This window comes from Podarcis gaigeae, assembly GCF_964106915.1.
Source record: "Podarcis gaigeae genome assembly, chromosome: 1".
NCBI classification, from domain to species: domain Eukaryota; kingdom Metazoa; phylum Chordata; class Lepidosauria; order Squamata; family Lacertidae; genus Podarcis; species Podarcis gaigeae.
This window is the reverse complement of record NC_139678.1, coordinates 86,428,960-86,441,482: the sequence shown is the minus strand read 5'-3', so window position 1 is coordinate 86,441,482 and position 12,523 is coordinate 86,428,960. Positions and strand designations below refer to the sequence as shown.

At 45.6% G+C, this 12,523-nt stretch overlaps 1 protein-coding gene across 3 annotated transcripts in view; it reads left to right on the top strand.

Moving 5' to 3' along the window:
- VIL1 (villin 1) overlaps positions 1-12,523 on the top strand; it is a 34,949-nt gene that overhangs the window by 20,254 nt on the left and 2,172 nt on the right. For all 3 annotated transcript variants that reach the window (XM_083737624.1, XM_083737623.1, XM_083737625.1), the window contains 12 exons: positions 812-922; positions 1,613-1,815; positions 2,713-2,791; positions 3,138-3,236; positions 4,508-4,661; positions 6,006-6,106; positions 7,255-7,392; positions 7,738-7,896; positions 9,059-9,238; positions 9,417-9,562; positions 10,609-10,753; positions 11,287-11,475. In XM_083737624.1, coding sequence (XP_083593750.1) covers positions 812-922; positions 1,613-1,815; positions 2,713-2,791; positions 3,138-3,236; positions 4,508-4,661; positions 6,006-6,106; positions 7,255-7,392; positions 7,738-7,896; positions 9,059-9,238; positions 9,417-9,562; positions 10,609-10,753; positions 11,287-11,475 — 1,704 coding nt within the window. The remainder of the gene's footprint in view (positions 1-811; positions 923-1,612; positions 1,816-2,712; positions 2,792-3,137; positions 3,237-4,507; positions 4,662-6,005; positions 6,107-7,254; positions 7,393-7,737; positions 7,897-9,058; positions 9,239-9,416; positions 9,563-10,608; positions 10,754-11,286; positions 11,476-12,523) is intronic.

The following is a 12,523-nucleotide window of genomic DNA, read 5'->3' as shown; positions in this document are numbered from 1 at the left end:
TACTAAAGCCACAATAGCTGTGTACTTCCACTGTCGGAGGCAGTGTGCTGCTGGCAGGGGCGGCCCATCCTGTTTTTACACCTGTATTACTATAAAAAGGTAAAGGGACCCCTGATCATTAGGTCCAGTCATGACCAACTCTGGCGTTGTGGTGCTCATCTCGCTTTATTGGCCGCAGGAGCCGGTGTACAGCTTCCAGGTCATGTGGCCAGCATGACTAAGCTGCTTCTAGTGAACCAGAGCAGCACACAGAAACGCTGTTTACCTTCCCACCGGAGCGGTACCTATTTATCTACTTGCACTTTAATGTGCTTTCAAACTGCTAGGTTGGCAGGAGCAGAGACCGAGCAACGGGAGCTTACCCCGTCGCGGGGATTTGACCTTCTGATCGGCAAGTCCTAGGCTCTGTGGTTTAACCCACAGTGCCACCCATGCCCCATATGTATTACTATAGGTGTTCTTTTAATAGAAAGGACAGTGGAAATGGAAATAACTTTTCTATTTACAAACCAGCAAACTGCAAGCCAACAATCTATCTATGAAATAAATATGTATTTTATTATTTACAGGTCCTTTGCAATCTGAGGCCCTGATCTGTAGCTTCCTTAGCTTGTGCATATATCTTGCACTGCTCCCAGATTTTCCATGGGCATCTGGTTGGCCAAAATGAGAACTAGATGTGGTTTTTGGCCTGATCCAACAGGGATCATCTTGTGTGAGGTCCCCAGACTGATAGAATCCAAGTATGACTGTCTTTCAGTAAACTCACATAGGCTTTCCCACCAGCTGTTTTTTTTCCCCTCTTGCAAAGGTGGAGCTGAGTTGGAGCAGTTTCAACTTGGGCGATGTGTTTCTGCTAGACCTGGGGAAGCTCATCATCCAATGGAACGGTCCAGAGAGCAACCGCCTGGAGCGACTGAAGGTGCAAAGTGTGCCATGGGTGGTGGAAGTGGGGAAGCAGGGGAGACGCGAGTTGTGCAAGGAAGGAGGATTTTGGTGCCTGTCCTTTCTTGGGTGGAACACCTGACATTTGAAATCCAAATGTAACATTTCTATTATAAGAAAAGGAGGGTTGTTTTGCTGACCAAAAAAAATATGGATTGGGAGGAATTGGGAGAATCAGGATCAGGTAAATCCACCAACTTATCACATAACAACCCAGCGGTGGGACATGCTAAAGACACTGAATGGCCTTCCTAATAGCCTTGGGATTACGGTATATTACATTGATGTATTCACTCTGTGATGATCAACTCATAGTTCCATGTAGTTCAGCAGCCATTCATAAATTCAATGTATTAAAATGGCCACTGGGCATCATTCTTTTTAGTATATCTCCCCTTCCTAGGAAGGGTGGTAGGAATAATTCATGATTATAAGGTGCTTCAAGGTGTTAAGTTCTGTGTCTGAGTTGGCTAAGACAAAAAGGGAAATAAATGAACTGGGTGATAGCTGAAGTGAGACTAGAATGCCTTAGGCCTGATCCTGCATGGGGTTTCTTGTTCACACCCACCATGCTCTTATTTGTGGGTTTTCTCGTTCTTCTAATGCCATTCAGGCTTCCTCCTGCCACCCCTGACCTTGGCTTGTGGTTGTGACCTGTTTCCTGCAGGGGATGACCCTAGCCAAGGACATTCGTGACCGGGAGCGTGGGGGTCGAGCGCAGGTAGGTGTGGTGGATGGGGAGGACGAAGCTGCATCTCCTATTCTCATGAAGATCATGGAGTATGTACTGGGGGAGAAGAGGAACATTCAGCCTGCCATCCCAGATGCCGTGGTGGACCAGAAGCTGAAATCTTCTCTCAAGCTCTACCAGTGAGTGACATTGGGTGTGTGGTAGTGGGGACTACGGTGAGGCAAAGAGGTTGTGTGGAAAGATGCACAGCTGTGGGAGAGAGGAGCAAACATCTCTTTGATGGATGCAGGAACAGGGGAATGTGGGAGAGAAAGCCTCTGATGGAAGTACACATGCTGGTCAAGAAAGCAAATGTTCCATTTATTCTGTTCATGGGATCAATACTGCTCCTGAGAGCACCTGTGTGACCTTCCTTAATGAGTACAATTCTGTTTGCCATGTTTGGGTTTTTTCTTATGGATTCAAAGTGATTTGGAAAGAACTGCGACAGCAAAAGGCATCCAGAAGGGATGTATGAGGGAGGACAATGGGGAGATCAGGAATAGGGCAGGAGCCAGGAACTATGAAGGAAAGAAAATAAACTAGAGATAAATCTCAAAAGGGAAGGAGAACCTACAGTTGGGCACCTTGGCTTTTGGGCTGTTTTGGCCAACACTGCCCTCATTTTCAAATATTTCCTTGTAACCATGAAGGTAAGAAAATATCCTCCTAGTTTCCTGGCTCTTCCTCCCCTTTTTAAAATTAGTGTGTGAATGCGCCAAGGCAATTTGGGGTTCAGTGATGTCACTGCAGGTGAGATGCAGACGTTCTGCTTCAGATATCATAGGAGAAATACAGAAAAAAAGAAGCAGGAGTAATTTATCATTATTTTCCACCCCACTTTTATGTTAACTGAGCTGGCTGTGAAGTTCTCTAGAAAACTGAATTCTGCAAGGTTTTATATATTGAATAGGCCCAGTCCTGATTTTTAGCTTTTAAGACCATTATAGTTTTGCATAATCTTCATCCCAGAGTGTAGACTAGCAACATCACTTTGGAGAGCTGGTCCCATGACTGCCCTCTTGTTCCTCTCCCAGAGTCTCTGAGATAGAAGGGAACCTTCTTATCCAAGAAGTTGCCATCCAGCCCCTCACCCAGGACCTTCTCAAGAATGAGGTAAGACTCATCCCTGGGGGATTGGTTGCACCATGACAAGCTTAAAGCATAGGTTGGGGGTTAGAGAGAAGGGAAGACCAGAGGAGACATTATTCCAATGTCATCTAACACAGTTCTGCCTAGTTAGACTGTGGCCTTCCAGATGTTGCTGGACTACAATGCCCATCATCCCTGACCACTGACCATGGTGGCTGAGGTTAATGAGAGCTGGAGTCCATCAACATCTAGAGGATTACTGGCTACCCACCTATGCTGTAAGAGAGAGCCTGGTAATGGAAGAAGGCTATACTGGCCTAAACAGCTTCTTTGTAATGAAACAACTGGATCTTGTTTTGTCTCCTGTCAGGACTGCTTCATCTTGGACCAAGGTGGTGTGAAGATCTTTGTGTGGAAGGGTAGGAATTCAAGCAAGGAGGAGAAGCGGCAAGCGATGACACGGGCCCTGGTGAGTGAGAGGATAAGGCAAAGCTGAGCCCATACCGTCTCATATCTGGCCAAGGACCTTTTGCAATGTTCTAGAACTTCTTGGGGATACTGGAACAAAGTGCCTCCACTCTCTCTTCTGCCATTTCAAGGGATCAAAGCCATTTTTGGCTCCATGATTCCAGATCTTGACTAATATGAATGCTACCAACTCTTTTAGATTCTCTGTCTGGATTTTGGACCAGGGCTTGAATATTACCTTCTGCCTACTTGCCTGTCTTCCTTTTAGCCTCATCCATTTCATAGGCTTAAGGAGGGTATCAGGGAAGCAAGTATATAAAACAGAAAAAAAACTTTACAGGCTTTAAAAAAAATAATTTAATCACAGTCCTTATAATGAAGCAAAGTGAAATCGTGGATAGCAAATTCTGGGAAGGAATTCTTCCACCAGTCCTTTGTTTAATGTTCCGTCAACAGAAAAAAATGACTGTACCAATGCAGACAAAAGCCCCAATAAATCATATAAATTACGGTAAATTCTTGGTGGATATTATTCAACAGGACACCATTTGCAAAAAAAAAACAAAACCAAGCAAACTCATGCTTTTTTTTTTTAGACCTTCCATTTTCCAGTTTGAAGAATATACAGTATTTAAAAATGCAGCAATTCTGTCTCGCATTGCATCTGCTACACTAGAAATCAGGGGTGCAAAAGACTGGAGCTCAAGCTAGTTTGTGTTCTACATTGTTTCCTTTTTAGCCTAAGTTAATGTAAGAGCATAAAACCTGGATGAACCCAAAGCCATCTTTAGCCCCTCTAATAGCCAAAGCAGGTGGTGAGGGCCAACAGGACTAATGAGAAACAAGAGGAAGCTACCATACAACAAAATAGAGCTTTAAAAACCAACAAAATGTAAGAGGCAACACTCCCCCCCCACAAAAAAACTCACATCCTGACCAATGAGGACCAAGCATGCTCAGTAACCACAGAATGCTGAGTGTTAGTTGAAAAAGAAAACTGGTGGCAGAGGGATGGAATGGAGTGTTCTACTGGGGGCATTGCTGGCTGGCTGGCTGGCACCATGTACATGAGCACTGCTGTTATAGTAGGCGAGGAATACACTTATCATTTTTTGTTGCAGGCCCCAGGTGTTAAAGAGATAACACTGGGCCTGTTGAGGGTGATAGTCTAGGATACTTCCAAATATGCTCTGTTTAATGAAGTCTCTGTGGAGTCCTTCCTCACCTTGTTGTGAAAGTTGCTCTGTTCTGGTCTTCTCTTTGTCATCTCAGGGTTACATGAAGGCAAAGAACTACCCACCCAGCACCAGCGTGGAGACTGAAAATGACGGTTCTGAATCTGCTGTCTTTAGGCAGCTCTTTCAGAAATGGACTCTCCCCCATCAAAGCACTGGCTTTGGCAAGACCAACACAGTTGGGAAAATAGGTAAGTGCTGAAGCCTGATCAACTTAGTGGAGCTGATGGTTTAGAGGCTGCTTCTGACAGGTATGGGCCCCACAAGAAGAGGTGGGAAAGAATGTTGTTTGGGCCTGTCTCTTTTGTGAAAAGGCAGATCAGTCTGTTCTGTGTCAGTTTCTGTGTTCATTCCTCAATTCATTCTGTCCTGTTTCTGTATCAATTTGCAAAGAAATTTGAAAACCCACAGTTTCAATTTGCAAAGAAAATTGAAAATCCACAGTTAAATATGTACTTACGTACAGTGGTACCTCGGGTTACAGACGCTTCAGGTTGCAGACGTTTCAGGTTACAAACTCTACTAACCAGGAAGTGGTTGCTCCAGGTTAAGAACTTTGCCCCAGGATAAGAATGGAAATCACACACCAGTGGCGCAGCGGCAGCAGGAGGCCCCATTAGCGAAAGCACGCCTCGGGTTAAGAACCATTTCAGGTTAAGAATGGACCTCTGGAATGAATTAAGTTCTTAACCTGAGGTACCACTGTACATAGTTAATATGGGCCATATCTGCACAATACCTTAAAAACACTATTATACCACTTTGAGAGTCATGGCTTTTCACCGAGGATCCTGGGAACTGTAGTTCATTAAGGCTGCTTAGAGTTGTTTTTATTCGACCCTTCTTCCCCTCACAGAGGTGCAGTTCCCAGAGTCCTTTGGGAAGAGGAATTGGTTGTGAAACCGTTCTGGGAATTCTGGAGCTAAAGTTCTGCCAGACTCATTCTTGTTTACACACACACACACAAAAAAACCCACTACGGAGGTCTAGTGCAGTGGTAACCAACATGGTGCCCTCTAGCTGTGGGATTCCAGTTCCTGCCATCCACAAGGTGCACAATGAATGGCCGGTAATGGTTAGGAATGATGGGAGAGCACCACACTAGGTAATTGTGGCCTTGAATGTGGGTTGAAGGAAGCATTTATTGTGAACCCCCTCCTTAATATTGGCAGCATCCTTGACACGAGCTGCTCAGGGTTTGTGTTGTCTCTGAACAAACACACCTTTAGAATGAAACGTCGTCGTTGTTGCTGCTGTTGTTAAAATTTGCATACTGCCCTGCATCTGACAAACCCAGGGCAGTTCTCAGCAGAATCCCAAATGTTGGATTTTATAAGCATGTGGGTTGCTATCCTCTGCTTTCTGCCGTGGAAACCATACATGGTGGTGCCTCCTTCCTGTGCAGTTTCCATCCATCCCATCAAAGTTTATTCTTTAGCTTGTAATTGCCCATCCTTGGGGCCACATGGTCCCTCAGATGCAGATGTGCTGGTTAAGACCAAACCTACCTACTTTCTTCCCTGGCTGCCCAACAGCCAAAGTAGAGCAAGTGAAGTTTGATGCCACCACTCTCCATGCCAAGCCGGAGATGGCTGCCCTGCACAAGATGGTGGATGACGGCTCTGGAGAAGTAGAGGTGAGGACAGTGCCATTTTTCTAGAAAAAAGAGGTGCCAGAAATCACCACATGCTTGTTCTCTTGTAATGGCAATGGTGCCCACCTGAGAGGTGCCAGAACTGAGCTCAGGAGAGTTTCGGCTGGGGGGAAAAAGCCCTGGGTAAGAACCAGGCCCACCCAAGTCCCCACCCCCTTTTGGCTTTGAGTTTAGTGGGATAACCTGTTGTGAGACACAAGAGCACAAGAGAGGTCTATCTCAAAGGCTTCCTCTTGGCCTCAGCTCTGCAAATATGCAAAATGAATTGCCATGCTAGCATTATGAAAGTAGAGCTGGAGTTAAAGGTGAGCAACTGCAATAAATCTGGCAGGACCAGCCCCAAACTAGCCACACCTTTTGAACCTGTGGCAACAAAAGGACTGAAAATCTCTTTGGTTACAGCTGTCCAAATTTGCCTTTCTGAAAGGAGGACAAGCTGTGAAATTATATCCAGTGCCAGTGACTTGGCTAGTTGGGGAACAGCAGCATGAATGCTACATAACATAAGGCCCTGGACACTTTTGAGAGGAAGGGTGGGATATAAATTCAATACCATTCAATTATAACTTTGGTAGGGCTGTGGGGTATGCTTTGGTGCTCCTTAGGTTTGTAGGCTCGGGAAGGTCTTTGCCCTGGGCTCACCACAGGCCCTGTAAGGACAACATCAGCAGGAACGTAAGGGAACTGAGGACCATCTTCTTCATCACTACTTCTTTCTCTGGGACTTCACAAGGCATCACACAGTGAAGTTGAAGCATATCACCATAGCCATAAGGACTTGAAAAGTGATGCTTTGGTGGTGTTTTAAATGAGAATCGAGTTCCTTAGAAGGTTGAATTCTGTATCCAGTGCCACATTTCCTTCCACCATCATCCCAAATGTACACAGTTGAGAAATTCAGATATACACCACTACTCTAGGGGCTTGCTCACACTTCCATTTGCCCTCCTGTTTTCTCCCAGAAAATCTCAGAATCTGCAGTGTCCAGTTATGATGGACCTAACTGCTGAGCTAACTTTGCCAAGCACTATATTCCTGGCTATACTGAGGAAACCTCCACCCACCAACCCCTGCCTACCCCTTGAATGTCTACTACTACCCTGTTGCTCATGTTCCACTTGCCTTGACAGGTCTGGCGAATTGAGAACTTGGAACTGGTACCAGTGGAGGGTCGCTGGCTCGGTCATTTCTACAGCGGCGACTGCTACCTTATCCTCTACAAGTATCTAGTCTCCAGTAAAATGCACTACATGATCTACATTTGGCAGGTGAGCAGGTGGAGGTGGGCAGGAGGGATTACGGCAAAGGAAGCAGAGTATAGACCAAGGAGATGGAGAGAGAAGAAAGACCTTCCACATGTCACCAAGGAGCAGTAGAAACCATTTGCATGTTCAGAACAACAACAACAAGTACTAGGAATTTGCCTTTCCAAAGGAGTCTGAAGTTCTCAGGACCCTAAAGATGCCACTGGATTCTGTTGTAAGATGCTGTGTTCCATTGCTCACAACACAGTCATGAGTTTTGAAGTCCTTTCTCCATTGAATTGTAGCTGAGAGACAGTCGGAACTGTACCCCAGCCTTTTAAGTCAGCCTACTCTGTTGCTGCTTTCCAGGGTCGCCACGCCAGCCCCGATGAGATCACTGCCTCTGCTTACCAGGCTGTCATTCTGGACCAACAGTATAATGGTGAACCTGTGCAGGTGCGAGTGACCATGGGCAAGGAGCCTGCTCATCTTATGGCCATCTTCAAGGGACGAATGGTGGTGTATTCGGTGAGCACAAGAGGGACAGACTTGGTGGTTAAAATTGCCTCCCTTTCCATTTCCCAGCTGTACAATGGGGAGCAAAACAGATACGAGACAGGAAATCCAAAGAGAACTTTAGAGTATCTGGTGGTGGCTCTAAGTTTGATCAGAACAATAGTTCTAAGGGGATTTAGGTTTTGCATCCAAGTAGGTATTTTTTTTGGGGGGGGGGTAACAGGCACAATGCAGGTTCCCTTGTTTCCCCTCCCCCAATGGAGATAATCATAGTTTTGGGGATCGGGGAGCAATTTAGACTAGGAAAATCACAGAGAAGTGAACACCTGCTCCACCAGCAGCACTTCTCCAATCAAAATCTGAGATGCCAGAGGGGCTTTAAATAATAATATTAAAAGCCCACTGGGAGATCAAAACACATCTTTCCCACTTCACATGTCTTTTGGTCTCAAAGCTTCCTAATCTGGAGTTATACCACTTCAAGGGAGTTTTATGACAGGCTGTATTCTTGTTGCCACTTTGTAAGCTGCTTGTGGTCGAGCACTCCACCGCTTCCTCATCCCTTTTCCTTTGGTGGCGGCGCTTTGTATATTGAGCGCATGTGACCCTCCTGTCAGATTTCAGAAAGGGGAGGGGGAAATATCCCATTCGTTCCATGCCCTGAACAGGACAAGGAGCAGCGGGTTTAAGTTCCAGTGGCAGAAAAGGCTATTGCGGAATGGGAAGCTGTCAAGGCAAAGGGGAACCTAGAATGCGTCAGTCACAGAGTGACCTGACCTCATCTGTGTCAGGAAAGGGGCCTTTTGGGACCAGTTCCTATAGTTCTGCAGTGGAAGGTGAAATAATGGATGGGACAAAGCTTGTACAAAATAGTTTATGTCTCTGGGGGAGGGTTGAGGCTTAACGAATAGATCTTGCTTTCATGCAGTCCTATGACCTTTATTTGGGATGATATAACCAATGCACTGGGTTTTGGAGTGCAGTGATACTCGTGCTCTATAGAAGCATGGCTGAGAGGCTGTGGAATTCCTCAACACAGCACCCATTCAGAAAGTGTGCATGAATTTTGCATAATTTCTCTTGCTCTTGTAGTATCCAAGCCCTAGAAACCTGGAGTGATGCCTGGACTCTCATAGCTGTCTAAATTCTTTTCCCCCTTCCTCCTTACACCTAGGGTGGTACCTCCCGAGCTGGCAGCACAGCTCCAGTGCCCGCCACCCGCCTTTTCCAGGTGCATGGGACCAACGAGTTCAACACCAAGGCCTTTGAGGTGCCTCCCCGGGCCTCCTCCCTCAATTCCAACGATGTCTTTATCCTCAAGACTCAGAGTTGCTGCTACCTCTGGTATGGGAAGGTAGGCATCCTTTCCGGGAGAAGTGCACAGCTGGTGGGTGATTTGGAGGCTGAGGGCACTAGAAAGTGTGATCCAGAACAAACATCCTCAGCTTTGGAAGAGGGAGTGGAATTTAGTTAATTGAAAGGCTGACCCAACCCCCAACCCCCACACCACAGTCTGGTTTTCCTTCCTGCAGGGTTGCAGTGGGGATGAGAGGGAGATGGCCAGGAGTGTGGCTGACCTGATCTCCAAGACCGAGAAAGCAGTGATCGCAGAAGGACAGGAGCCTGCGGAGTTCTGGATTGCGCTAGGCGGGAAGTCCCAGTACGCCAACAACAAAAGGTAACATCTGGCACCTGGGCAAGTGCTGCTCTGCAGGGGCAGTGCTACCTGCCTGCATCACATCATCAGAGCAGCAGATGTGTGCACACCATGGCTACCAGAATGCATGGCCTCTACTGACTACCTTACAGCTGATCACTTGGGCAAGGGGCCCTTTCCAGGCATGCTGGTTGCAGAATACTGTGAGGCAAGGAAGCCAACCAGCCCAGGCCACCAACAAGGCAGCATAGCTGCTACTGAGGCTTCCACTCAGGGGGGCTAGAACTCCACCAGTTTGGCACCGATTTGTGGTTCATAGTTAATATAAAACATGAAGCCTGTGTTTGATGTATAAATTGCTCAGTTTATGGCGTGCTGCAAAATGCTGGGATTCTGCTGTAAAAGATGTGCAAACCTTTGGTACAGGTTTGGAACAGGATTCCAAATTTGGGGGTTCATAGTTAAATTTTCTTAGTGTGGTTGCCATCTCTCCCAGCCTCCATTGCCTGAAACGGCTACTTCACACTGGCTAATGGCAGGGCCGGTCCTGCCTAGGCAATGCACTCTTACATGCCAATCCTTACTCTCCTAATGCCAAAGTCTGAATTGGATGGAAGAAGCCACAGCCTCCATCTCCACTCAAAATCGGAAGACTCTGGTGGCTTTTTAAGGCATGTGTGAGAAAACCTCGTGTCAATTTCCCTCCCTCCAAATCCACTTGCAGAGGGTGGTTATTTTAGAGGCAAGTGGCAAAGAGTTTCAGGGGGAAATGAAACCCTTGCACACCCTTTCGGGCTGCTTCTCTGCTCTAGAATGCTCCAATCCAGCCTTTCTCAACCTGTGGGTTCCCAGATGATGTTGAACTACAACTCCCATCACCCCAAGGCCAGAGCCCAAGATGATGGGAGTTGTAGTCCAACAACATCTGGGGACCCACAGGTTGAGAACGGCTGCATCTGATGTGGCCTGGTAGAAAAGCTGGATATATGGCTTTTTCTCCATGCGCTTGTGTGCAAATAGGGAGCTGACCTGCCACCTGACCTGTCTCTCTCCCTCTTTTTGTGCAGGTTACAGGAGGAAACAATTGCCATCGCACCTCGGCTCTTTCAGTGCTCCAATAAGACGGGGCGCTTCCTTGCCATGGAGATCACAAATTTTACTCAAGATGACTTGGAAGAAGATGATGTGTTCCTACTGGATGCCTGGGACCAGGTGGGTCTGAGGTGGGGGGTAAAGAATGAATAGGGAGAGGAAGCATTTGCTGCTCAATGAAGCACATTGGCAATGAATGTCCCCCCCCCCCCCCGTAATAATGCTATTGAATTTTACTTTCATGGCTAATATTGCACGCTGGAATTTCTTTACAGCTTTGTTCGCGCATACACACTTCTCATCTGATATAATTACTGTGCTATATTAACACTCCATGCAGCTGATGATGTGAACTATAGTCCACGAAACCTTGTCTTAACCAACTGGTTAGCCTTTAAAGTGCCACAATTTTGTTGTTTTTGGGGTAAGAAATGAATATGACCACTACCCCTCTAGAAACTGTTAGCTAAGGTTCCCTAAGGTTTAGGGGGTTATGGTCTGCCACAGAAGCTTTAAGTCTACGGTTGAGAGATATACACAGGCAAACACAAACGCAAGGGCAGAATTCCCTGAACCTTTCTCCCTTTTGATCCAGCTACCGGCACATGAGCTGCATTTCCACTTCCATTCATAAGAGCTTTTTCTCCGGCCAGGTTTACTTCTGGATCGGCAAAGATGCAAATGAGGCTGAGAAGGAGGCAGCAGCCGTAACGGTGCAGGAGTACCTGCGAACTCACCCAGGTGGACGTGACCTTGACACTCCCATTGTGATTGTGAAGCAAGGCTTTGAGCCTCCGACATTCACTGGCTGGTTCCTAGCATGGGACCCCCTCAAAGGGACAGTAAGTGACCTAGTGGCCCTTACTCTTTCAGGTCTAACAAAAGGCAGCTGAGAACACCACATCGTGCAACAAAGGTTAATCCCATGTGAATTCAAAGACATCTGTTTGAAATGTGTAGAAAACATTACTTTCCCTCTAATTTTTTTTAATGATATTTATTAGAAATTTCAAAAATTACAGAGAAAGAAAAAAGAAGAAAACAAAAAAAAAATTAACAAAACATACATAATACATAAAAAAGAGGAAAAAAACATAAAAGCCAATACAATAATAAAAACACACATCCAATATTCCATATCTTTATCTTTCATTTACTTGTTTCATCGACCTCCTCACACCTCCCTTTTTGTATTCTAGTTTAGTTATTTATTTCAGCAAATTCTTTCCATCTTTCTCAATTTTTATTGAGTAGTTTGTCTTAACAGTCTAACCTATTAATTAACTCAGCAAATCCTTTCCATCTTTCACTATATTCTGTCATTCAGTTTACCTTAATTTATTTTAACCTTATCTTACCATAAAATACCTTAAAGCTTAAAACTTAATATTTGTTTGTACATAATTCCTTATATCATTTCTACTAAAGCCAAATATTTTCATTCCAACATTTTTCCTAATACTCATTAATTTTACACTAATTCCCAAAATAAATTTTTAATAATTTTCTTCCAATCTTCCTCCAGCGTCTCTTCTTCCTAGTCTCGGGTTATGTCAGTCCTTACTGTCCATTCCATCTAGTCCATCAACCTGGTAATCTTATGTCCGAGGCTCTTAAGTCTTTTCCATGTCCCTTCTGCAGATCTTCTTCTTGTTTGTACTTGCACTTTACCTTGTCATTACTTTTCCTCTAATTGCTCTGCCTTGTTAGCGCTCTCCTCTAACCTTCTAGATGTTGTTCGATTACAGCTGCCATCATCCTTGACCTTTGACCAGGTGGACTGGAGACAATGGGAGCTGGAAGCACGTTAGCCACCCCACCTACAGATTTTCATCAGAATTAGCTTTCATGAACTTTCAACATGCTGAAGTGTAGCTAGCTACATCTAGA